This window comes from Vespa velutina, chromosome 10, assembly GCF_912470025.1.
Source record: "Vespa velutina chromosome 10, iVesVel2.1, whole genome shotgun sequence".
Classification (NCBI taxonomy): domain Eukaryota; kingdom Metazoa; phylum Arthropoda; class Insecta; order Hymenoptera; family Vespidae; genus Vespa; species Vespa velutina.
The window spans coordinates 4,650,672-4,672,683 of NC_062197.1; the positions used below are offsets into that span (position 1 = coordinate 4,650,672).

Here is a 22,012-nt window from a genome sequence, read left to right on the forward strand (position 1 = left end):
CGTATCGTTTAGGCTTACGATAGATCGTAGACGAGAATACATTTATTAATACTCATGTTCGATGTCCTTTTCAATGATCAAGCGTCGTCGTTCGATAGTCCTTCGACAGGCAGACATTTATTATTAAAATGATTATCATCGTCCCTTTCTCTGGCACTTAATCACGAAGAACGGTCCCATCATCGTTATGTCCTTTTTTCTTTTTCTTTTTTCCCTTCTCCGAAGGATATCAAACGCGAACAGGTGTACAGCTGAATCACTCTACTGGAAATTCAATTCAAAGGACACACTCGTTGTTTTAATTTTATCGTCACTATGCGAATTCCGTCGCTGCTTCGAATCTGTGAAAGACTAAGAGAGAGAGAGAGAGAGAGAGAGAGAGAGAGAGAGAGAGAGAGAAAGAGAGAAAGAGAAGAGGGAGAAAGAGAAAAAGAAAGAGATAAGAGACGAGGACGTTCCGGAAGCACCAAATTAGTACGATGAGATAGGCAGAATTATCTTCTGATATTAATATCCAACACGCGAAGCTCGTTGCCCATCCTTTTGTCAGAGAAGAAAAACAGAAGGAGTTTTGCGAAATTAATTCGATATATCGTTCTTTCTTCTTTTCTCTTCTCCCTTTTCATGTTCTAATATATTTCTAAAGAAAATGATTGGGAGATGGGGAAAGAGAGAGAGAGAGAGAGAAAGAGAGAGAAAAGATGAAGTTCCAGACACAGAATTAAAACGGCACGATGACGTTCTTCGCAAATTCACGAACGTGGCTTTCTCTCGTTATCATAACGTAAAAGCAGGACTGGTCGAACACTGTCATTAAAGTGCCATAAAACTTGTACGTGAATATACGTATAAGTATGTGTATATATATATATATAAAAATGAAAAAGGGAGAGAGAAAGAGAAAGAAAGATAAAAAATAAAAAGGAAAAGAAATCGATTCGAGACAAATTTCTTCGGTTTAGTTCTCTACGAATACTTTTCGTGAAAAATGAGTTAGAAGATAAGCGAGTAGGTGTTGGGAGATTATTAATCTGTAGAATAATAAGAGAAAGAGAGAAAAATAGAAAGACAGAGAAAGAAGGAAAAAATGATCGATAACTTCCGCTAGGAGCGAGCGATATGAGACAACGAGCGACGTGAGCGTCATGTTTCGAGAAAAAGAAAAAAGAAGAAAGAAAAAGAAGGAAAATATAAAAAAAAAAAAAGAAAAACGTTCCGTCTATATTTAATATCCCTTTTCTTTCCTGAAGGATGACATATCTTTCTTTATTATCATCGATACCTTGATCGTAGAGCACCGTAATTAATTTCACAGGATCACAAATGAAAAGAAAAAAAAAAAAAAAAGAAAAAAAAAATGATATCTTCGGTCTTGTTCGACAACAAACTCTAATTCACTATAATATCAACTTCATATATCCCAACTTAAACGTGGCTAAACCTTCTATAATAATATACCTTTTATACCTTTATATATATTTCAAAAACGAGAGATAGAAGGAAAGAAAGGAAAAATAAAAAGAAGAAGAAGAAGACAAAAAACGAAGGAGAACGAAAGTAAAGAACAAAATGTAAAAAAAGCGTGTGTGCATGCGCGTGTGTGCGTTTGTGTGATGATTGAGCTGGCGAGGAATGGGCGAGAAAAAGCGGGAGAAAAAGAAGAAAGAAGGGGAAGGGGAGAGAAAAAAAAAAAAGCAAAAGAAAACTTTTAACATAAGACTAAAAATCGATTCGATCGTTATTGGATCGACGATGGATGATGATACGAAATCGGAAAAGATTTTTTTCTCAAACGTGACGAAAAACGCGCGCGTTTCTTCTCTCGATCGCGCGTGCGAGAGAGAAAGAAAGACAGTGAGAGAGAAAAAGAGACAGAGAGAAAGAGAGACAGACACAGAGAGAGAAAGAGAGAGAAAGAAAGAGAGGGAGGGAGGGAGGGAGAGAGAGAGAGAGAGAGAGAAAAAAAGAGAGAAAAAGAAATAGAGAGGAGAGAAAGAGACAGATAGATAGATCGAAGAGACAGAAGGACGAAAAGAGATGCGCCGACGGGACTCGGCGCGAGACTGGAGCAGCAAATCGCCGTAGACAAGATACTCCGAGAGAGGGCTCATCCAGAGAGAAGTCTCTCCAGCATCTTTCCCTCTCTCTCTTTCTCTCGCTCTTACGCTCACTTTTATTCTCTTTATCACGCTCACACGTATACTACTTCTTTCCCTTTCCATCTCATTCTCTCTCTCTCTCTCTCTCCCTTTCTCTCTCTCTCTCTCTCTCTCTCTCTCTCTAATTTTCCCCTTCCTTCGAACGAAGACGATGCTCTCAACCCTTCTTCTACCATCTTCTTGTCAACGTTCGGGATGCATGTATCAACATCTCTTTCTATCGTTCTTTCTATCGCTCTCTCTCTCTCTCTCTCTCTCTCTGTCTCTGTCTCTGTCTCTGTCTCTTTGTCTTTCTTTTAGCATACTTGAACGCAGCTTAATACGAATTATAAACGGGCACGCGTACGTATTCGCACGATAAGGAAAGAAAAAGAAAAAGAAAAAGAAAAAGAAGAAAAGAAAGATAGAAAAGAAAACTAAAAAAGAAAAAAAGAAAAATGAGCGATATTGATGCTGTCTAAAACATCAATCTAAACTGATTAATGTGAAGATAAATGTTATGCAATAAAAAAGCGTACATTGCTTCTCGATCTTCTTCTTATTTAAATAAGAAATATAGGTCAAATAGATGTTTAGAAACGAGACTTTCTTATCTTGGGCCATGGTCATCTTGAGAATATTTTTTTTGTCATAATTCCCTATACATTAACGAATCGTATTACAAACGCGAAAAACAAACGTCAGTCTGATAAATAAACAATTGTACACACTCGGTTCGTTGTTCTTTCGTGAAATATCAAAAGCCCAGAGTCGTGTTATCGTGATAGTAATATTTTATACGATAACATTAAAGTTTTATAATAGCAATCGTTCTACATTAGAATATTAGAAGAAGAATTATAGTAATGTAGGTACGGAAAGTAGGCCGAAGAATACTTTCGCAATATTCTTTATCAAAACGTCGAAGTTTTGATTAAGAAATACTAGTGACATTGACCTTTTGGTTCTGGACCAATAAATCCGTCCGAGAGAAGGCTGAATTGAATTAACATATTAAAATAAAGATTTCATGGAGTATTGCCATTTAAATAGAAATTATTTTACAATCCATCGATATACTTTGTATTATTATAATTAATTGAAGATGGAAAAAGAGAGAGAAGAGAAATTAAAAAATAAATAAAAAAAAAAATTAAAAAAAGGAACAAAAAAGGTCAAAAAATGAAAGAAGGGATAAGGAGGAAGAAAATATTATGATCTAATAAATCAAATCGTAATCGAATGCAAAATAAAATAATAATAATCCTTTCTCGCTTTATGAATAAAACTATTCACCGAGTAGACGACGATCGTAAATAAAGAAGAAGAAAATAAAATAAAATAAACAAAAAGAAAAGAAAAAAGAAAAAGAAAAAGAAAAAGAAACAAAAGGAGAAGAAATAAAAAAGAAAAAAACAAGAACCATCCGATATAATGAATCAACAAAGAGAGAATCTAGTCTATGCGGGAGAGAATGTCGTCGAAGTGACGAATTGAATCGCGTGCTTGGCGTGAATGCGAGAGAAAGAAAGAATATGATGATGATGCGATGCTTGTTAATTAGGGCACATAAAGGCGTATATATCTTTAGAGCGGAACAGCCTTTGATACGGGATGATATCGTACGATAGATGTCAAATAGATAAAGGCACGACGAGCCTCGCTATAATTTCAACGTTATTGTCTCTTATATCGCAAATAAAGATACATAGATATCTATTTCAACGTACTCTCAACGATAATTTCCATCTCGATACGTTGCCTTGTTTATCAAAGAAAAGCCAATTGGATGTTACAGAAGAGGATTCAATTCGTTAGGTTCGTTAGGTGGATTCCTGCTGGTAAACGAGCCATGCAAAATGTACGTGCTTCTATTGTACATAATTTCTCCTCTCTCTATCTCTCTTTCTCTCTTTCTTTCTCTCGGTAAATTCTTCTTTCAATGGTTGCAATAACACTTCCTCGTTCAAGAAGACGACGACGAAGAGTAACGAACTCCTGGGGGGTCCGAGAACGGTGTCGGATGGCGGTAGAGATAATGTTTCACGATGAAAGACACGATGAGAAGATACGATCGAGGAATACGGTCGAGCGTTAAGCAGCTCCATAGAAAACGGACTCCGAAATCTACACTTCAAAAAAAGTTCCCTCGTAGAAGAAGAGATACGACATTACGTTTCATTTCCTAACGTCTTTATTCAAATGACTTTTTGTTGTAGAAAGTACGAGGTGGTTGAGAAAAAAAGAGAGAGAGAGAGAGAGAGAGAAAATATCAAATATTTTTTTTTCTTTTTTTTTTTTGTTTTTTTAACTAATAATTAAACGACCATGCAATGCTTATTTCGTATGCGTGTGTGTATATAATTTGTTACGTCGTTGCCAAGGCATACGTGAGAATAACTCTTTCTTTCACTATAGTAGAAAAGACAGAAAGAGAAAGAGGAAGAGAAAAAGATGATGGACTAACTGCTAACAAACACGAAGGACAATGATTACCGGCTCGGCGGGTGCTCTCACACCGACACGCGACTTCTGATCCTTCACGCACGATCCAACACCGTGTCTACAACAGCTACTGCACCTGCAATCAAGAAACATACGCAAACGTGCTCGGCTCAGGATCGGAGACGTACAGTATGCTCGGTTAACGACTTTCTATGAGAATTCTTTTTTTTTTTCTCAAGACGACCAATAGAAATTAGATGTTTATGGAATTGCAATATTTTCTTTGCTGCTTTTTTGTTTTTTTTTTTTTTTTTTTTTATTATTCTATTCTACGACGTTGATATTGCGATATTATAAATAATATTTTAAATCAAATCAAAACGTACGACGAATATCTTTGATATTAATTATCTTCGATCGATTCGCGGCGCTGTTTTGTACAAAATTGAAAATAAAAAAAATTGAAAGGAGAAAAAAAAAGGAAGAATTAGAAGAAAAAAAAAAAAAAAAAGAAAAAGAAAGAAAATCAGAAAAATAAATAGTCATTCGATTGTCGATGATATTATTATATTTACGATCATTCTCATTAAAGACGATAACGATAATCTGTGAATAATAATAATAATCTGATAAGTTCAACAACTTGCACTGTACCTTAAGGTACACCACTAGGTTTATTATGAATCCTTTTTGCTTACTCGTCGCCTTTCTCGTAATTTTGTAATAATCGTTGGTAGGACGACATGGTAGGAAAGAGAGACTGGTCTGGTGTATGAAAAATCGGCATAACGATAATCATGCTTTTTTTTTTTTTTCCTTTTTTTTGAAGAGAGAGAGACCGTCGGGAGTGGCATCATTAAAAGGTATATCGCGCACCGTCATCAACAACGCAATATATGTATGTAAGCCTGTATTCTTGCCATGGAGCATGATCTACGTAAGTAGAGAAACTTTTACGGAAAAGCATCAGCTTATCCTTGACCGGGGGAGGGAGGGAAGGGGGGAATCAAGATAATTCTAATCAAAAATATACGAAGAAGAAAAGAATTCGCGCATTCTGATAATCATTCTAATTAATTGTCGAACGATTCTAAAGGCAAAATAATTTCTTTGAGATCGTTTAATATATCGTTAAATATCTATTTACAAGGATATTCATTTATTATTATTATTATTATTATTATTATTATTATTATTATTATTAATGTTGTTGTTGTTGTTGTTGTTGTTGTTGTCGTCGTTGTTGTTGCTTTTTTTTATGTTCTTGCGCTTTTCTTCCCTCCTTTCTTTCCTTTTTTAGGCGTGTCGATAGACTTAATGCTAGATATATAAGCCTGACGTATCTCATAAGCTTCCTCAAGCTGTACTTTCCTTTGAGAGAAATTCTCTTCGTGAGAGTTCCACAATTTTTTATATTTTCTCACTTGCTCAAACGACCAATTTTCCAATCGCTGAAGAAAATTATCATAATCCAGAAAGAAATTGGAAATATCGGCATATAGTTGTTCATTTAAAATCTCTCTTTCCGAATTAGTTCTAATTCGAGATATCTCCAGTTTTTCTTTCGACTTTTCGTACTTACTCAAATCTAATATCGGTAAATCGAAGCTACGAGATCGTGGATATTTCAAAAACCTAATAACAATTTTCTCTGTTAACGACGATCGATCACAAATTTGCGATTCTCGAATTTTTCGTCTTCCCATACGTTTGTTCATTTCAGTAGATATTTCTTTCTCTAAGTTAGTTAAAGAAGTAGAATGTAAACTGTAAGTGTCCAAAAAAGTTTCTCTAAGTTCTTTACCACGTTGAAGTCGTTCAGGATTATCCTTCGACCATGATTCTTTCATGGATATTATCTCCTGTTCTCTTCTTCTATCTTGAATAATCTATTTAATATAAAGATAAATTTGAACGATTCGAAAAAAATATCTCTTATAATAAAATCACCTCTATGCCACTATTAACATCGATGATAGTTTGAAATTTCCAAAAAGGCGAATCCATATGTTGATCGATCTGCTGCTTTGAATTACGTTTCATTCTTATCATATCGGATTTTTGTATTTTAATATTCGAAGATTTTGTTCGAACTGGAACATTTCTTTTCTTTGTCTTTGCCTCTAATACCTTGAAAATATATTAATTATACAATCTTTTTATATAGTTCTACATCATTAATAATTGATTTCTATACATACTTACCACTGACCATTCAGCATCAGTTAATGGCCAACTATCATCAAGAACGAATGCCTCGATATAATAAGTAGTACATGGATTTTCTATGTCCACGTTTTTTTGTTCTAATCTCAAATATATAACCGGGACACATAGAACAAATCCACCCTCGATTTCTAATAAAACATTATCTTTATCATCGATGATTCTTAATTTCATTTGAGCTAATTTGTAAGAGGTCGTCAATTTAAACGACAATAAACTGTCACGAATAATATTGACGATCCATTTGGAAATTAAATTCATCGAATTAGGTATATAAGTGTTAAATGTTTCTTCAACGATTAAAACGGGTATCTTCGTGTCCAAAGAAATGGGTTCCTTGTCAGCTAATTGATAAAACATTGGTTTTCCCTTAATTGTAACAAAATGAAGTATCCATTCCGTGTCTTCTGATCTTTGATTATCGCACCAACCATAAGCGAAGAGCGTGTAACCGACTGTTGTATGCGGATAATTAGATGGAGCAACGTTGTTAATGAGTCTCCATATTTCTCGACCGGTTTCATTATTGAATAATCTCAAATTGTAACTTGGTAAGTTTGTAAAAAGTTGTATCGTACCAAAGATCGTTTCGTTTTCTTGAGCATTCACAATTAGTCTCGTTATAGGAATCCATTGATCTGGTTTAACGTTTAACAAAGTGCCTTTGCATTCTTGGATCTGGAACAAAATATGATATAATAAAAACGTATATTCTTTTTTTTTTTTTTTGTACATCCATTAAAATTACTTGTAATACGTATTGAAAGTCCTTGGAACAAGGATAAGCTTCGTTAAATTTGTTATTTTTTTGAATGACCTTTCTCAACAAAGTTGACGCTAATGACTCGTTATTAGAATGATCGAAAAGTTCAACGATCATCAAGAGACTCGTTAAGATCTTTGAGTGATCCTTGTGATTGGAATTGTGTCGCTCTTTATAACGCTTAACGATCACCATCTTAAAGAATGCTTGAATGATGGTAGCTGCTTGATTATAATTTATTGATATCATTTCGCCAATCGATTCGTTTGAATCATTTTCTATAAATGACGACGTTTCTTGAATATCATACAAAATCGACGAAGTTCTTCTATGTTCGAAATCAATTGTAGGATTTAGAAAAAAGATTCTCAAAGAAAATAAAATTTCAGGATGCTTTTCCAATGGGAATATCTTTTTGATCGAATTCAATAACTCTTCTATGAAATACTCGTGTATTTTCTTGAAGAAAGCTCTGTCTTTTTTGTTCGAAACATTTGTTAAATCTGGCATATAACTTTGATAAAATGTCATCAAATTCGAGAAATAATCTTTACTACCGAAACTCAAAAATGCTTTAGCTATGGAATTACTAATGTTTTTAACTAAGACATCGATTCTCACTGATTCCGTCCTCATTAATGTATGCATTCTAAGACGATCGCCAACGTAAAAAATTGTGTCAGATAAAATCGATACGAAACAACGTGACTCCGAACGGCAATAAATACGCAAAAGATGTCTTCCTGGTTCTAATTCCAGTACACTCGACTTAGTGCCAGACGTTGAAATGGATATAAGTGCTCTTGATTCGGTCTCCCTAAAAAACCAACTGTGTCTTTCTACAACGAGATTACTCCCATCTTCAGATAATAATCTTATCGATATCGAATCACAAGTCTCTTCTTCGTTCGAGACAAGATTCGAAGATAATCGTTCTTCCATGGTACTAAAATTTATTAACAAGAACTTCTCTTCGATTGAATCGCAAAAGAGATATAACGGCTCGTTTCTCGATGATTTCATGGTTCTAGGCCAGGCATAAGTATTCATAAATTCTATCGAATCATCATGAACCACGTCGGACGGTGGACTCTTTTTACTACCTTTTCTGGTATCTTTTTTTTGTTTCTTCGATGGCAATTTTATGTTCTTTTGATCATCCAACAGAAAGGAATCTGACATTCTTATAGTATAACCAAAATATTCAGGCTTGTAAAAGATTTGAATGACTTTAACATAAGTTGCCATTTTATTGAAATCACACCAAAAACTATTGTCATCGATCGTATCTTCCTTTACATATTTTTCAGGAGACGTTACTTCCTGATTTTTTGTTTCCTTTAAAAATTCATTAACGAAGAAACGTTGATTTTTCCGAGGAAAAATTCCTTCCTTGAATTCTCTCAATGAACTGACGATTTTTAAACAACGTATAGGAACAAAATATTCAAATGGATCGAGCAAACCTCGATCGATCGCCCAATTTATCCATCGATATTTTTTCCATCTTGGTAATGGTTCTTTTATCTATGTAATAGAAAAACATCGATACATTTCTAAGAGCTCTGTTTCTCCTTCCCCCCCCCCCCCCCCCCCCCCCCTCTCTCTCTCTCTCTTTTTTTTCCTCTATTGAAGTAAAAAGTATATCGTAGAGAAATAATTTACGTCTTTAGGATCCAATGGAAGATCACGCGATTGAACGACATGAACCAAATGGCTCCAGCAAGGCGACAAACCGGGCACTGTCTCGGGCTTGACCTCTTTCATATCTTCCAAATCGAGAAACAGCGTGATAGGTCGAGGTTTATCAGGAAGTTGCAACCCTTTAACGCCTCTTCGAATTCTTTTCCCTTTTTTGCTCGACTTTTTGTCCTCTTCTTCATCTAAACAAAAAAAAAAAAAAAAAAGAAAAAATATAGATATAAGTCTTTAAAGGGTGAATAATCGCGTTTGATCATTTTTCAAGTTTTATTTTTATTATTCTTTCTTTTCTTTTCTTTTCTTTTTCTTTTTTTTTCTCTCTCTCTCTCTCTCTCTTTTTTTTTTCAATAAAATCTATCAATCGAAATACCATGCTTCGAGACAATCATTTGTTTATCCTATAAAATTCGTTGATGATGACGAAAACAAAACCAACCAAGCGTTACGTTCTCCGAGTTAGTTCCTTCCTGCTTCCATTCGAAATGTTCCGCATATTTCACTAAGAACTCCCACTTGTCTCGAGGGGAAAGATGAACGACGTTCAAAGACAAACAGATCCATCCTGTCAAAATCAAATGGAATGAGTAGACAAAAAACGTACATTTATATATATATAAACATACATGTATATACATATGTGTGTGTGTATGTGTTCTATAATTTTTTGTCGTACTTTTTCTTTTGTAAAAAAAAAAAAAAAAAGAAAAAAAAAAGAAGAAGATGAATATTTTTTATTAAGCTAAAGATTAAATGGAGACAAACAATCAATTATTGTTAATAAAATAAAATTATTTGTATACGATTATGTAACATGGTTTTTAATTTTATTGAAGAATATTAATCAAATATATAATATATATGATAATTTACTATAAACATTTACGATTTAGAAAAAATGAATTCGAGAACCTTGATTCGTTCTTTATTATTTTTTTATATTATTTATTTAAAAATATTAATAACAAATCAAATATTTCTCTTTTTTTCTTACGTACCAGTGAGACAAGAAACCGGATTAAAATCCACAATTTCTCTTTCTTGTGTCCACGTTAACGATGCAATTTTCAATAAAGCTTTTGCCAATAATAAAGGCCATAATTCAAAATTATTACCTGTGGTCGGTAAAAGAGGATTACCATCTTTATCGACGGGTATGAAATCATCTATCAATATTCGACGCCAGCATCCAAGAAAATAAAGACGTACGATATATTTTCCTAATCAAATATTATATCTATTATAATTTATAAATAATATATTCGATAGATTAAAATATTTGCAATTTGCATTTACCGTTTGGATTAATAATTGGACGATGAGATGCACCATGACCAGCTTTATTATTCGAATAAACGTGCATCCAACCCTGCCATTTTTCTTCTCGTCCATTCCAAATAAAATTATCCGTTTCTCCGCTCACTTCTAAACCATTTTGCCCGCAGTATTGTAGATTTATCAAGCTCGAAATAAACCATCTGATGAACTAAATTATATTCGTATATGTCATTGAACTCGATTTTAAAAATCCTAACGTTTAAAATTTTTATAAATATTTTTCTTGTCCCATTTTTTCTTCTTTTTTCTTTTTTTTTTTTTTTTTTTGTTTATAAAAAGCTGATAAATTTCAACGTACTTCACTGTGCAACAAATGTTTATTCCTTTTTATTAAATCAGGATATTCTTTAGTAATTTTAAAGACAGTTAATGGTTCCTAAAATGAAACAAGCTCGTTTTAAATTCAAATATATTAATGAATATTCAATAATTTAATATACTGTTAAATCCTTTAAATAATTCGAACGAATCCATTCATATGGTACTAAAGATAATGGCATCGGAGTTGATTCTGTATCGAAAAATAATCCGTCGTCGCCATCTAAATTATTAATAATATAAATTAATTATAACATTTTATTTTACATCCTAATAAGTTATTAATATATTATAATAATTACTTTGTGGTAAAGACCATTTTTCATTATTTAATTCCGTATCTTTCCATTCTTTCCAAGGTATAATATTATTTTCGTTCAAATAATCCTTAAAATCCGTATCTGTTAACTTTTTTGATCTAACTGAAATGTCCATTTGTGTTTAATTAACTATACATATATTGCATTATAATAATTATGCAATGTATTTATTTTTCGTAATTAAAGACACTTAAATATTCCGAGAACAACGCATTTTTGGAAATAAAAAAAGATTTGAAATAAAAGTAATTTGATTTGATATTCGATCCTGTTCGATTTTATTCGATATTATGCGATTCTCATTTAATTCTTTCATTTCCAAATATTTTTTATCGAAATACAAGTTAGATAAAAAATTGTTCAAATAGAAGTTATTCATTTTTTCTGAGGTATAGAGGAGGGGTTAGTAAAATAAGATAATTCGAGAATTTTAGATTTCCATATAAAAAAAAAAAAAAAAAAAATAAATAAAAAAAATAAAATTTGTTCGAAAACATTTACCAAATCAAAAATATTGTTTGATATTCTTTTAAAAAATCTAACAATTTTAATTTCAAATTATCTTCTTAAAAATGTGTTGTTTTTTGAAATATTTCAGTGTCTCAATTTAAAAAACTTAATCTATATTTAAACAAACACATATATACATATACATATACATATATATATATATGTATATATAACTTCGCATTTGAAAAATGTATATCTTTATTATTCATTCAATTTGTTATACATGTCTATATTTGTAAGACAGTGGAATGTATGTATATATCTACACTGTAGAATGAGAAATTTGAATTTTGTTATTAAAGAAAATCTATAAAAAAATTCTACATTAACGTAATCGTAGAATTGTTAGTACCTAATATTTATTATCGCAATTTCACTTGCGATAATAAGAATAAAGATTGATTAGCAAAATAATAAGAATTATTACAAGAGTAATAAAAAATTTTACAAAAAATAATTATTATTATATTAATATTAATATTAATATTATTATTATTACTATTATTATTATTATTACTATTATTATTATTATTATTATTATTATTATTATTATTATTATTATTATTATTATTATATCAATATTATTCGCTTATTCTACTAACTTAATGATTGTTAATTATTGTTAACTGAACTAAATAGGGATATTAATGATCAAATGATCATCTTCTTAACGAAAACTACTATATAATAGCTATCATTAAGTAGCAATGTTTCCCTGTCATTGAATCACCATTATATCGAATTAAGTTTACATATATGCGAAATATATGTTTTAAATTACAATCTATCTTGCCATTTGTATATAAAGAGTTCTTTAAAGTCTTAAAGCTATACATGTGTATATAGATATATAGTAACAGTTAATTCATAATAAACATTCTAAGCAATTCATTGCTCAAATTAGGGTAAAACTTTTCTATATGAAATGTATTTGTTACTTTGTCTCTCTTTCTCTCGCATAAATTTTAACTTGTAAATGTATACGATTATTTAACTATGAAAATAATAATTATTAGATTATTTCAATCTTATAGAATTATTCTAAACAGAGTTTTACCAAAATATATATATATATATATGTGTGTGTGTATCTTTAAACGATACACGATACACGATACATCCAATTTGACATATTCGGAATAATCTTTGTTCGATTAATAGCATCTTTGTAACAACAGAGGACTACATACTGTAGCAGTAAAAGCGTTTTAATAATTAGATGGAGAAAAATGTATAATGTCTGAATAACAGGATTTTGTTATGTCCTACAATACGTTTAGATATACATTTAAGCGCGATCAAACATTATAACACTTAAGTTATTTTATAAAACGCTTGAACTGTATGAAAATGTCAAGCGTTAGACAATCGATTAGGGCCATAAAATGATAGATCTCTTTAATAAATTATTATCTAATATGTATATCCATGTAAACCATGCAGTCAAACGTAATGTAAGCTTGATAAAAAAATATTAATTATCTTCCTTGATCAGGATTGCTCTATTTGGAATTCCTGATGTAGTCTTTTTGTTCATACGTGTCTGTGTGTAAAATTAATTTCCCTTTTTTTTTTTATTTTTTTTTTTTTTTTTTTTTTTTTTACCAAAAAATGCATTTCTATTATACTTTAATAGCAAGAACCAGCTTGCTCTATAGCAGCAAGGCAAAATAATTTGAAAAATGCATTAGGTCGAAATGTACAATGATTTTCAATATTTTATCAATTCTGGTCAATTACAAAAATCCAATTCATTTCGATAAATTTGAAAACAAATGATTTTTGTTTTGTTTTGTTTTGCAATGTATCGACAAATCTTTTACGAGCTTATTTTAATGATGGTGCCTTAATTGTTATTCCATTTACTTTATCTTATTTTTTTCACATTATTTTGGCACAAATTTTATTAACGATATTTCTTATAATTCGAATAAAATTACGAATTATTTCTTTTAAAGAAATAAAATATTCTTAAGCATTCGAGTTCGAGGTGAACGTGTAAAAAAAAAAAATTCACGAGTCCAACTATTCAAGACTCTATTTATGTATATTATTTAAATACTTTAAGTATATCTATCTCATACTCAAAAGATTCAACATCCTTTGGCATAGATACAGTTTTCTAAATGTATTGTTTGCTCAACTAATCATCTGTGCTCCAGTATTGGCAGTGCTTGAGAAATTTTAGGCATTTTTTAAAAGCAATACCTTAACACATGATTCCTAGTTTCTAATATAATTAATTGTGTTAGATTGCTAGATTTAAGAATATGCAAGATATATATATATATATATATATATGCATTTGATATTATGTAAACAACTCCAAATTATTCCTAGAAATAATTCAAATTTGTTGTTGTATTAAATTTGGCACCATATATGCTAAGCTCTCTGGCGTATAAGGAATGATAAAACATAATATGTATATAAATGTAAGTAAAATTATTGCATATTTATATATGATAAAATTGATACGATGAATAAAGGGCCTGGTATCAGTGGACGGTGTATTAAATCTCGTCATTTTCAAATCAAACAAGATCTGAGAAACAATTTGTATGGAGAGAGAGAAAAAAAAAGAAAAAAAAAAAAAAGAAAGGACTAAAAAAATATTGAATATAATATATAAATCAAAATAAACCTCCATATATATTAGAGATCTAATTTCTCTTGTATAGCAAAAACTTTGAATGAAGTTAGGAGAGATTATAGTATCATAACTCGGCATTACTCCTTAAAATCGTCAATTCCTATTATTACAAAATTTCCGTATGCTTTTAACATATTTTTCCAGGTCCGGATGCACGTTGATCTTCCATGCGTCCAGCTTGAAGTCTTTGGATCAAAGCAAATAAATCTTCTTCTGGTACTGTAGAACCAGAATGAGTATTTCCATTAGATCTTGGATTTCTCTCTTCTTCTGCATCTTGTAACGAAGAAGCAGCTGGTAATGGACTACGTTGATCTTCTAAACGTGAACCCTAATATTATTGTAAAATTAATTGAAAAAATATATATTTATCGGTTAAACAAATTGTCAAAAGTCAAATGTTAAACTTTCAATTTGTATCTTAAAAATTAAACGAATTCACAAATAAATTTTAATTGATATAACATACCTGACATCTTACAAGCATTTCAATAAACGAATCATCAGCATCAGCATGTGCTTGAGCAGATGATTTAGCTTGATCGTTTCCATTAGTATTTAAACCTGGCAAAAAGGGTAAAGTAACACGTTGTTCGTCCATTCTTTTACTTTGCATTCCAGCAATTAATTCCATCAAATCTTCTCCGTCTCTGAACGCGCAATGAAAGAAAAAAAAGAAAAAAAAAATATATATATATATATATATACATGTATGTATAATAAGTAAAAAAAGAATATTTAATACGATGTAATATGTGTATTGAAATTATTCGTACTTGTCATTTTCAGGGGAAATACTTCTAACTTTTGCGTTACGATTTACATGAAGAGCGCAACGTTGATCGTCCATCCTACCAGATTGAAAACGAGATAAAAGATCAAAGAAATTATCTTCTTCTTTTTGCATTAATTGTGCAGTAGCACTACTGGCAACATCTGGCAATGGTTCTATTGGCTCCTTTTGTTTTCCATCAGGCGTAAGCTAAAAAAAAAAGGTACTCTACATAAGTTTTCCTTCCCATTCATATATGTTAGATTAACATTGTCATAATAAATGTATTCTAATTTTTTAATTAATTTTTTATTTAATAATTTCAACCTTAATGAGATCTAAATTATCCATGCTCTGACGACGAAGTCTATATCTGCCAGGAGAAGAATTATTGTAATTTGATGCTGCATTTATAGTAAGTTTATGCATTTGATTTTCTTTATTATGTTCTTGTCCTTTTCCTAAGCCCAAAATTTTTTGTAGATCATCAACATTCATTTGTGCAGTAGCCTGACCCATCGGATCCTCTAATTCTTTCGATATACTCAAATGTAAATTAGCATAATGAAGTGCTTTTTCATGATTGCCCATAGCAGCATAAGCATTGCCTAATGACCAACATGCACGTCCTTCGCCTACACGATCCTTTAATTGTTGAGCAATTCCAAGGTGCCATAAATGATATTCTATAGCAGCTGGATAATCACGAAGAAGCGTATACGTATTACCTAGGGAATAGCAAGCCTGTGCTTCTACTTCCCTATCACCTAACTCTTGTGCAAGAACCAAAGTTCTCCTATAAGAATTATAGACAATTGTTTTAATTTACATTATACTAACATTACTGATATAATAATATTTTTAGTAAATGGAATACGTACTTATAATGCTGAGCAGCCTTTTCAAATTCACCAAGGAATATGTGAGAATTTCCTAAGTTACTGTTTGCCCTTCTTTCTGCTGCTTTGTCACCAAATTCCTTAGCAATTTTTAATCGTTCATTGTGATAATATATTGCCTGCTGAAAATCTCCCAATAGATAGAAAGTATTACCTAGATTGCCACAAGCTCTGCCTTGTGCAGCAGAATCTTCCAATTCTCTCATAAGTTCTAAATTTTCCCTGTATGTCCATCATTTTTTTTTTATATATGTATGTATATATATATATATATATATATATATATATATATATAGGTTTCAAGGATTTTTTAAATTTAATTTTAATTTATTTGAAATATTCTTACTCATAATATCGTACAGCTTCCTGCAAACACTGTCTGATATCTTCAGAAAATTCTCCAGGATCATGTTGTCCTACTCTTCCTGCTTGCTTTCCTTTTGCATGATATACATTTCCCAAATTATATAAAGCTCTTCCTTCGCTAAGCTATATACATATATATACATATATATATATATATATGTATGTACAATAATTGTATATTCTACTTAATGCTTTAATCATCATTATTACATTGTAAATAATGTTTTAGTTCCTACCTTATCGCCAATTTCCCTTGATATCTCTAAATGTCTTTTACAACATAACATAGCTTCATCAAATTTTCCCATGACTTTTAATGTATTTCCTAAATTACCGCTTGACTTTGCCTCTCCTAATTTATCTCCCATATTTCTTGCAAGTGTTAGGTCCAATTTATGATATTGCATTGCTTTTACATAATCTCCAAGATAAAAGTACGCATTGCCTAACTGGCTATAAATTGCACTCAATATTCTTAGGTCATCCGTTCCTGCTTGAATAGCAGCTTGAAAAAATGCAACACCTGATTTGCAGTCTCCTGCCTTACAGAGACGTTCTCCTTCGAGTGCCAACTCAAGGCACATATTCCACCTTTCATTGTTCTAATAAATAATAATCAATAATTAAACATTAATCTATATAAACTTAAATGCTAATTAATAATCTATATAACGTTTATATGATTATATACTAGTAATATATAAGATATTAGATTAGATTAATTAGATTAATTTAGATTAAATATGGACATGATTGATCATCTCTCATAAACTTTAATTCAAATGATAAATACATTCGATGTTATAATAAAATTAAAAAGGTTATGTACGACAAAATTGAATGATCCTTTATAATAATTTATATACGATAATTTAATTATAAAAATTAGACTGAAGGAGTTTATTAAACATGAGTCATAGTATGAATAATCCTCTTAATAAAAACATTTTACTTACTTGTCCTTCCGATGATAAATTTTCGGCACTAGCACTGAGCGACATCGCGTCCCTATTCCGTCTGATATTCTTAAATAATATTCTTGTAAATAATTATTCCCTATTATTTTAAACGGGCAACAAATAAGGTGGATCTTATATATGTATATATATATATATATACATACATATATATATATATATATAGTATGGCACGTTTTTATAAATACTATTGTCGTAACTCACAACTTTCAATATGTATCATGATTGTTATACCGATGATTTAATTATCAATCCATTTCTATTAATTTAATTACATCACTTTTTATTACTTGTATACATAGGAAGTTCTACAACCTCTCCCCATTCAGAATGCAACTCAAAGAAACTTATCTATAGTGAAGTGAGCGTCTAACGTCAGTGGTTCTCAAATGAAAAAGGTTGCAACGTTTCAATTGTAAATGTTACTACGCAATTTTGTCATGTCATACAAATCTTCTTATTTAATATTACTTTAATATAGAAAATAAATTATAAATCGAATTATCGATATAATTATACAAATCATGTTATATTATTTTATATTATACTCTCAAAGGAAAAAAAAAAAAAAACGTCGAATGAAAATAATTTAAAACGAAGAATGAAAGTTTGAGTGTCGCTAACATCTGAACAAATGGCGCTTAGTTTAATCATTCTATACGACATATGCGTCAAAAAAAAAAAAAAAAAAAAAAAAAAGACAAAACACGCACATACATACAATGTTATTGAACGTATTAGAAAGAGATAGAAATATTTCAAAATAACCTATTTTTTCGATCACTATTTTTGCGAAAGTTTATAAAAATATATCTCTCATGTATTTATAATAAAACATTAAACCTTCAATATAGAAATATTTTATTCTTTATTCTTCGTATTTTAATATTTTCACGAAAAATTTATTGTATATTGTAACAAATATGAAAATGAGTTTTCATTTGACGACTAAAATATATCAGGACAATATTTTCATTAATACTCGTCGTTGATTCGTCATTCGGTTTACCAATCAGAAAAGCTTTTTAATATAGGTTAAGAATGTTCATATATTGTCACATAGAAATATGTGCATTAGGATATATATATATATATATATCTATCTTTTGTGACTCGATCTAGTATTGACGGAGAAGCTAGTGTGGAATAGAGTTAGAATGTGTTATCACAAGGTGTTACCCACTATCTTATAAATTCTATAATGGTGTTATGAATTGGCATTTATGTGTTATGTTCCAAAGAAAATTCGTAGTAAAGTGGAATAGAAAACGAAATTCCTCTTGAAGATTTACTGCGGATCTTTCGAGCTGAAATGCAACCTCTCTACTGAATATTTTTCACCCTACTGGCCATTTCTTGTCGTAAGCTATACAAATTAAATATTAATTTCAACATTTTCGTAATATTATCACACATTTTATCGTACGGAAGAATTTTTGAGATAGATAATGAGCGACAATAAGAAGGTAGGTGAAAATTCCAGTAGTGAGGTTGTTAATCAATTTCGAAGCTGTAGGGATGTGAGCGATATTGTACCACTATACACACCACGTGCGCTTTATCTAAAACCACTTGCAAAAGTAAATGTGTCTGTTAATCTTCCCCAACTGAAGACACCAGGTAAAATGTTCAAAGTCAGCAGCACTGTCTTTTTTCTTTTTTTTATACTTTTAGCATCTTAAATCTCAAATTTTTATTCTGAATTCTAAGCCACGTAAGTTATTTCACTTTTGTTGATTGACCATTGGACTTAATGGGAACATTTTAAAATGATTTTTGTTCTTTTTTTTTCTTGTTTTTTTTTTTTTTTTTTTATAAATACATTTTATGCAACGTACTACTTTTATAATCATATCTTATGATCAAAGGCATAATGTTTATTTGTTAAGATACAACAACCACAGTATTGTCTTTTATTTGCAAGTTTATTTATATTTAATTCATGAATTTTTTTGTTCTTTTCTTCTTCTTCATTCCTCGACTAATCAACTTCATATAACTGATTTATCCATGCACAGCTTCGATGATTCTCCTCTCATACACAATCTACATTAATTTACATCGATAAAAAAAAAAAAAAAAAAAGAAAAAAAAAAAAGAAAAGAAAAAAAAAAAGAAAAAAAAATAAAAGGAATCTTCATAAACAGAACTTTCATGCAAATCTATGATTATATGTGGCCTTTTTAGTACAGCAGGTTTTTATAGAAAGTTAACTGCGATATAAACAGGAAAAACTATTTCAACATGGGAGGTAATGGAGAAAATACGTACACTCATACTACCAGACGAGTTTGCATCTTTGAAAGTAGCCAAAAGCACTTTGGAGTTTATCAGACTGGAAGGAGATCTACGAGACAGATGCAGACTCCAGCGTGTATTAGCCAGATTGGATTCTCAACGATTAAATTTGGCTGGATTTCCCAATGTGCTCAAAATTCGAGCAGCAGAAGCAAAGGATGATTTTCCTACTAGACATAGTTGGGATTCATATTTTAGAGATGCGAAGCATATGAATGAATTAAAACCTGGAGAAAGGCCAGATACAATACATATTTCAGGATTACCGGTCAAATGGTTTACAGAAGATGGAGGAAATATACCTAATGAATCACTTATCAACAAGATTTTCAAGAAATGGGGTCCTCTTAGGCGAGTCGATGTACCTGCTTCTGATCGATACAGGCCAAGGATGCGTCTTGGTACAAATATGCATAAATTTAGCTACGAAGATGGAATTTTCTTCGATGCTTATATACAATATATTGAATATATGGATTTTGTTAGAGCAATGGATGCTTTGCGTGGTATGAAATTACTTAAAAAAGAAGGTCAAAATGCACTTACTGCCGTGATAAAGGTTTGTGATTACATTGTATATATCTCGTTGTATCAATCTTCAAATTAATTAATATAATAAATTTTCTTTGATCGATTGATTCAAGGTTGATTTTGACAAGACAAAACATATGAGCGATAGTTCTGTTGCGCATAGAGAATTTGAAAGGAAACGTCTTATAGCGCAGGATAATTTGGCTGTAGAAAAATTACGTAGAAAGGAAGAAGTAGAAGAGAAACGTAGAGAGGAGCAAAAGTAAGTTGAGATATATCCTTCTTATATATATATATTTTTTTTTTTTTTTTTTTTTTTTTTTTTTTCTTTTTATATTATATATATATATATTAGGTGGACCGGAAAGTAATGTTTCTGCGCATGTCTATATTTGATTGTGATTAAAAATAAAAACTTGTTAAAAATTTATTCGTTTGAATTTAATTTAAGAAAGCGACATTACTTTCCGGTCCCCCTAATATATATATATATATATATATATATATATATATATATATATATATATATATATATATATATATATATATATATATATATGACTTTTAATATGTTTTATTTATATTTGAATTTTTATAGAAAAAAGGAAGAAGCTGACTTAGCGGCTAAAGCAAGTAGACGACAAAAACGAGAGGAAAAACGTAAACGAAAAGCATTGACGATATTTCGTAAACAAGAAGAGGATAAAGTCTCTATGAAAATAGCTAGAGAAGAACAAAAATTAATAAAGGCTCAAAGGCAGCTTGAAAGTATTCGCCTTTTAGATGAATTATTTGATAGGATAAAGGTGAAATTTGTATAAATATGTGAACTTTAAAGTATGATAAGGAATCTAATTGGTTTCTTTTTTCTTTTCTTTTCTTTTCTTTTTTTTTTTTTTTTTTTTTTTTTTTTTTTATACATATCAAACAGATAAAAGTAGAAAAAAATGAAATTAAATTAGATCAAATATCGAATTCGGATATTAAAAAGGATGATAAAAAGAACGAGAAGATCAATGAAACAGGCGCCAAATCTGAATCGGGAGATGAGAAGAAAAATAAAAAGATGAAGAAGTTGAAGAAGAAGAAAATAAAGAAAGAAAAAAAGAAAAAGGTATTTTTCTCGATCATTATTACGCCTCATAAAATAATGTACGATATATAAAAAAAAAAAAAAAAAAAATCAATATTCTATTTGATCGTTTTATAAACAGAGAAAACACAAAAAGGACAAAGAATCTGGTTCTGGTAGTGAAACAGACGGTACAGACGTTGAGGGAACTAAAAAGAAAATAAAAAGTGTTTTAACAAAAGCCATCACGTATCCACCAGCAAATACAGGTAATATCAATATTGATCGAAATTTAATTATCTATTATATTAATTTATTTTATTTATACATTATGTTTCATTGTTCATTTATATTATAGGTCCTGTCGTTCCAACTGCTCCAACACTTCCGTATCCACCAATTTATCCAAGATTCCCTCAGCATTGGTATTACGAAGCGACATTACCAATGATGTATCCTCCATTAACAAGAGGCAACGGTAGAGGAAGTTCACGTTTCTTACGTGGTAGAAACAGAGGATTTTTACCATGGCGTGGTGGTGGAAATGCACATACCTTACGTACATTTAATCCTCATTTATACAACGAGCAATATTACAAATATTTCGCACATTTGGCTGGTCAGGATTATCATGATTTCGAAAGCGATTACGAGAGAAGTTCTAGATCTCGTAGTCGTAAAAGATCTA

At 30.6% G+C, this 22,012-nt stretch overlaps 3 protein-coding genes and 1 long non-coding RNA gene across 11 annotated transcripts in view; 1 reads left to right on the top strand and 3 right to left on the bottom strand.

The window, feature by feature from the left end:
* Positions 1–18: 18 nt before the first annotated feature.
* Positions 19–1,952, bottom strand: LOC124952027. The gene is made up of 2 exons (XR_007101804.1): positions 1,283–1,952; positions 19–351 (listed from the first exon to the last, which is right to left on the bottom strand). It is a non-coding gene; the product is annotated as an uncharacterized LOC124952027 (long non-coding RNA).
* Positions 1,953–5,195: 3,243 nt separating this feature from the next.
* On the bottom strand, positions 5,196–11,661 carry LOC124952296 (androglobin-like). The gene is made up of 9 exons (XM_047501923.1): positions 11,229–11,661; positions 10,567–11,149; positions 10,269–10,490; positions 9,710–9,835; positions 9,238–9,455; positions 7,558–9,099; positions 6,789–7,487; positions 6,534–6,713; positions 5,196–6,472 (listed from the first exon to the last, which is right to left on the bottom strand). Exons 2-9 carry the CDS (start codon positions 10,631–10,633, stop codon positions 5,840–5,842), a joined length of 3,687 nt encoding a protein of 1,228 aa, XP_047357879.1. The 5' UTR covers positions 10,634–11,149; positions 11,229–11,661; the 3' UTR covers positions 5,196–5,839.
* A 1,645-nt stretch (positions 11,662–13,306) lies between these two features.
* LOC124952214 (G-protein-signaling modulator 2) lies at positions 13,307–17,785 on the bottom strand. 5 transcript variants are annotated; one of them, XM_047501751.1, is made up of 9 exons: positions 17,628–17,785; positions 17,403–17,502; positions 16,683–17,048; positions 16,427–16,569; positions 16,063–16,302; positions 15,509–15,977; positions 15,186–15,391; positions 14,879–15,059; positions 13,307–14,740 (listed from the first exon to the last, which is right to left on the bottom strand). In XM_047501751.1, exons 2-9 carry the CDS (start codon positions 17,445–17,447, stop codon positions 14,537–14,539), a joined length of 1,854 nt encoding a protein of 617 aa, XP_047357707.1. In that variant the 5' UTR covers positions 17,448–17,502; positions 17,628–17,785; the 3' UTR covers positions 13,307–14,536. The 5 variants fall into 5 exon arrangements, with proteins under 5 accessions (XP_047357707.1, XP_047357708.1, XP_047357711.1 ...); XM_047501752.1 differs by having other exon boundaries at positions 17,403–17,471; positions 17,628–17,784; XM_047501755.1 differs by having other exon boundaries at positions 17,403–17,463; positions 17,628–17,780.
* Positions 17,786–18,523: 738 nt separating this feature from the next.
* The window catches only part of LOC124952175 (A-kinase anchor protein 17A), a 4,595-nt gene continuing 1,106 nt past the window's right edge, over positions 18,524–22,012 (top strand). The window contains exons 1-7 of one of the 4 annotated variants that reach the window (XM_047501631.1): positions 18,524–19,043; positions 19,652–20,280; positions 20,366–20,514; positions 20,851–21,058; positions 21,184–21,366; positions 21,467–21,593; positions 21,683–22,012. The exon at positions 21,683–22,012 is cut by the window's right edge and continues 1,106 nt beyond it. In XM_047501631.1, coding sequence (XP_047357587.1) covers positions 18,872–19,043; positions 19,652–20,280; positions 20,366–20,514; positions 20,851–21,058; positions 21,184–21,366; positions 21,467–21,593; positions 21,683–22,012 — 1,798 coding nt within the window. In that variant the 5' untranslated portion in view covers positions 18,524–18,871. Of the gene's footprint in view, positions 19,044–19,441; positions 20,281–20,365; positions 20,515–20,850; positions 21,059–21,183; positions 21,367–21,466; positions 21,594–21,682 lie in introns of all 4 variants that reach the window. The other 3 variants (XM_047501634.1, XM_047501633.1, XM_047501632.1) reach the window with 3 other exon arrangements.

Coding starts and splice junctions, on each gene's coding strand:
- LOC124952296 (XM_047501923.1), bottom strand. CDS start 10,633: ATGCACGTTTATTCGAATAATAAAGCTGGTCATGGTGCATCTCATCGT. Junction 10,491..10,566: donor TCCAATTATTAATCCAAACG/GTAAATGCAAAT, acceptor ATATTTGATTAG/GAAAATATATCGTACGTCTT. Junction 9,100..9,237: donor TTCCATTGGATCCTAAAGAC/GTAAATTATTTC, acceptor TCTATTACATAG/ATAAAAGAACCATTACCAAG.
- LOC124952214 (XM_047501751.1), bottom strand. CDS start 17,447: ATGTCGCTCAGTGCTAGTGCCGAAAATTTATCATCGGAAGGACAA. Junction 16,570..16,682: donor CAAGGGAAATTGGCGATAAG/GTAGGAACTAAA, acceptor ATATGTATATAG/CTTAGCGAAGGAAGAGCTTT. Junction 15,060..15,185: donor ATTTCCCCTGAAAATGACAA/GTACGAATAATT, acceptor TTGCGCGTTCAG/AGACGGAGAAGATTTGATGG.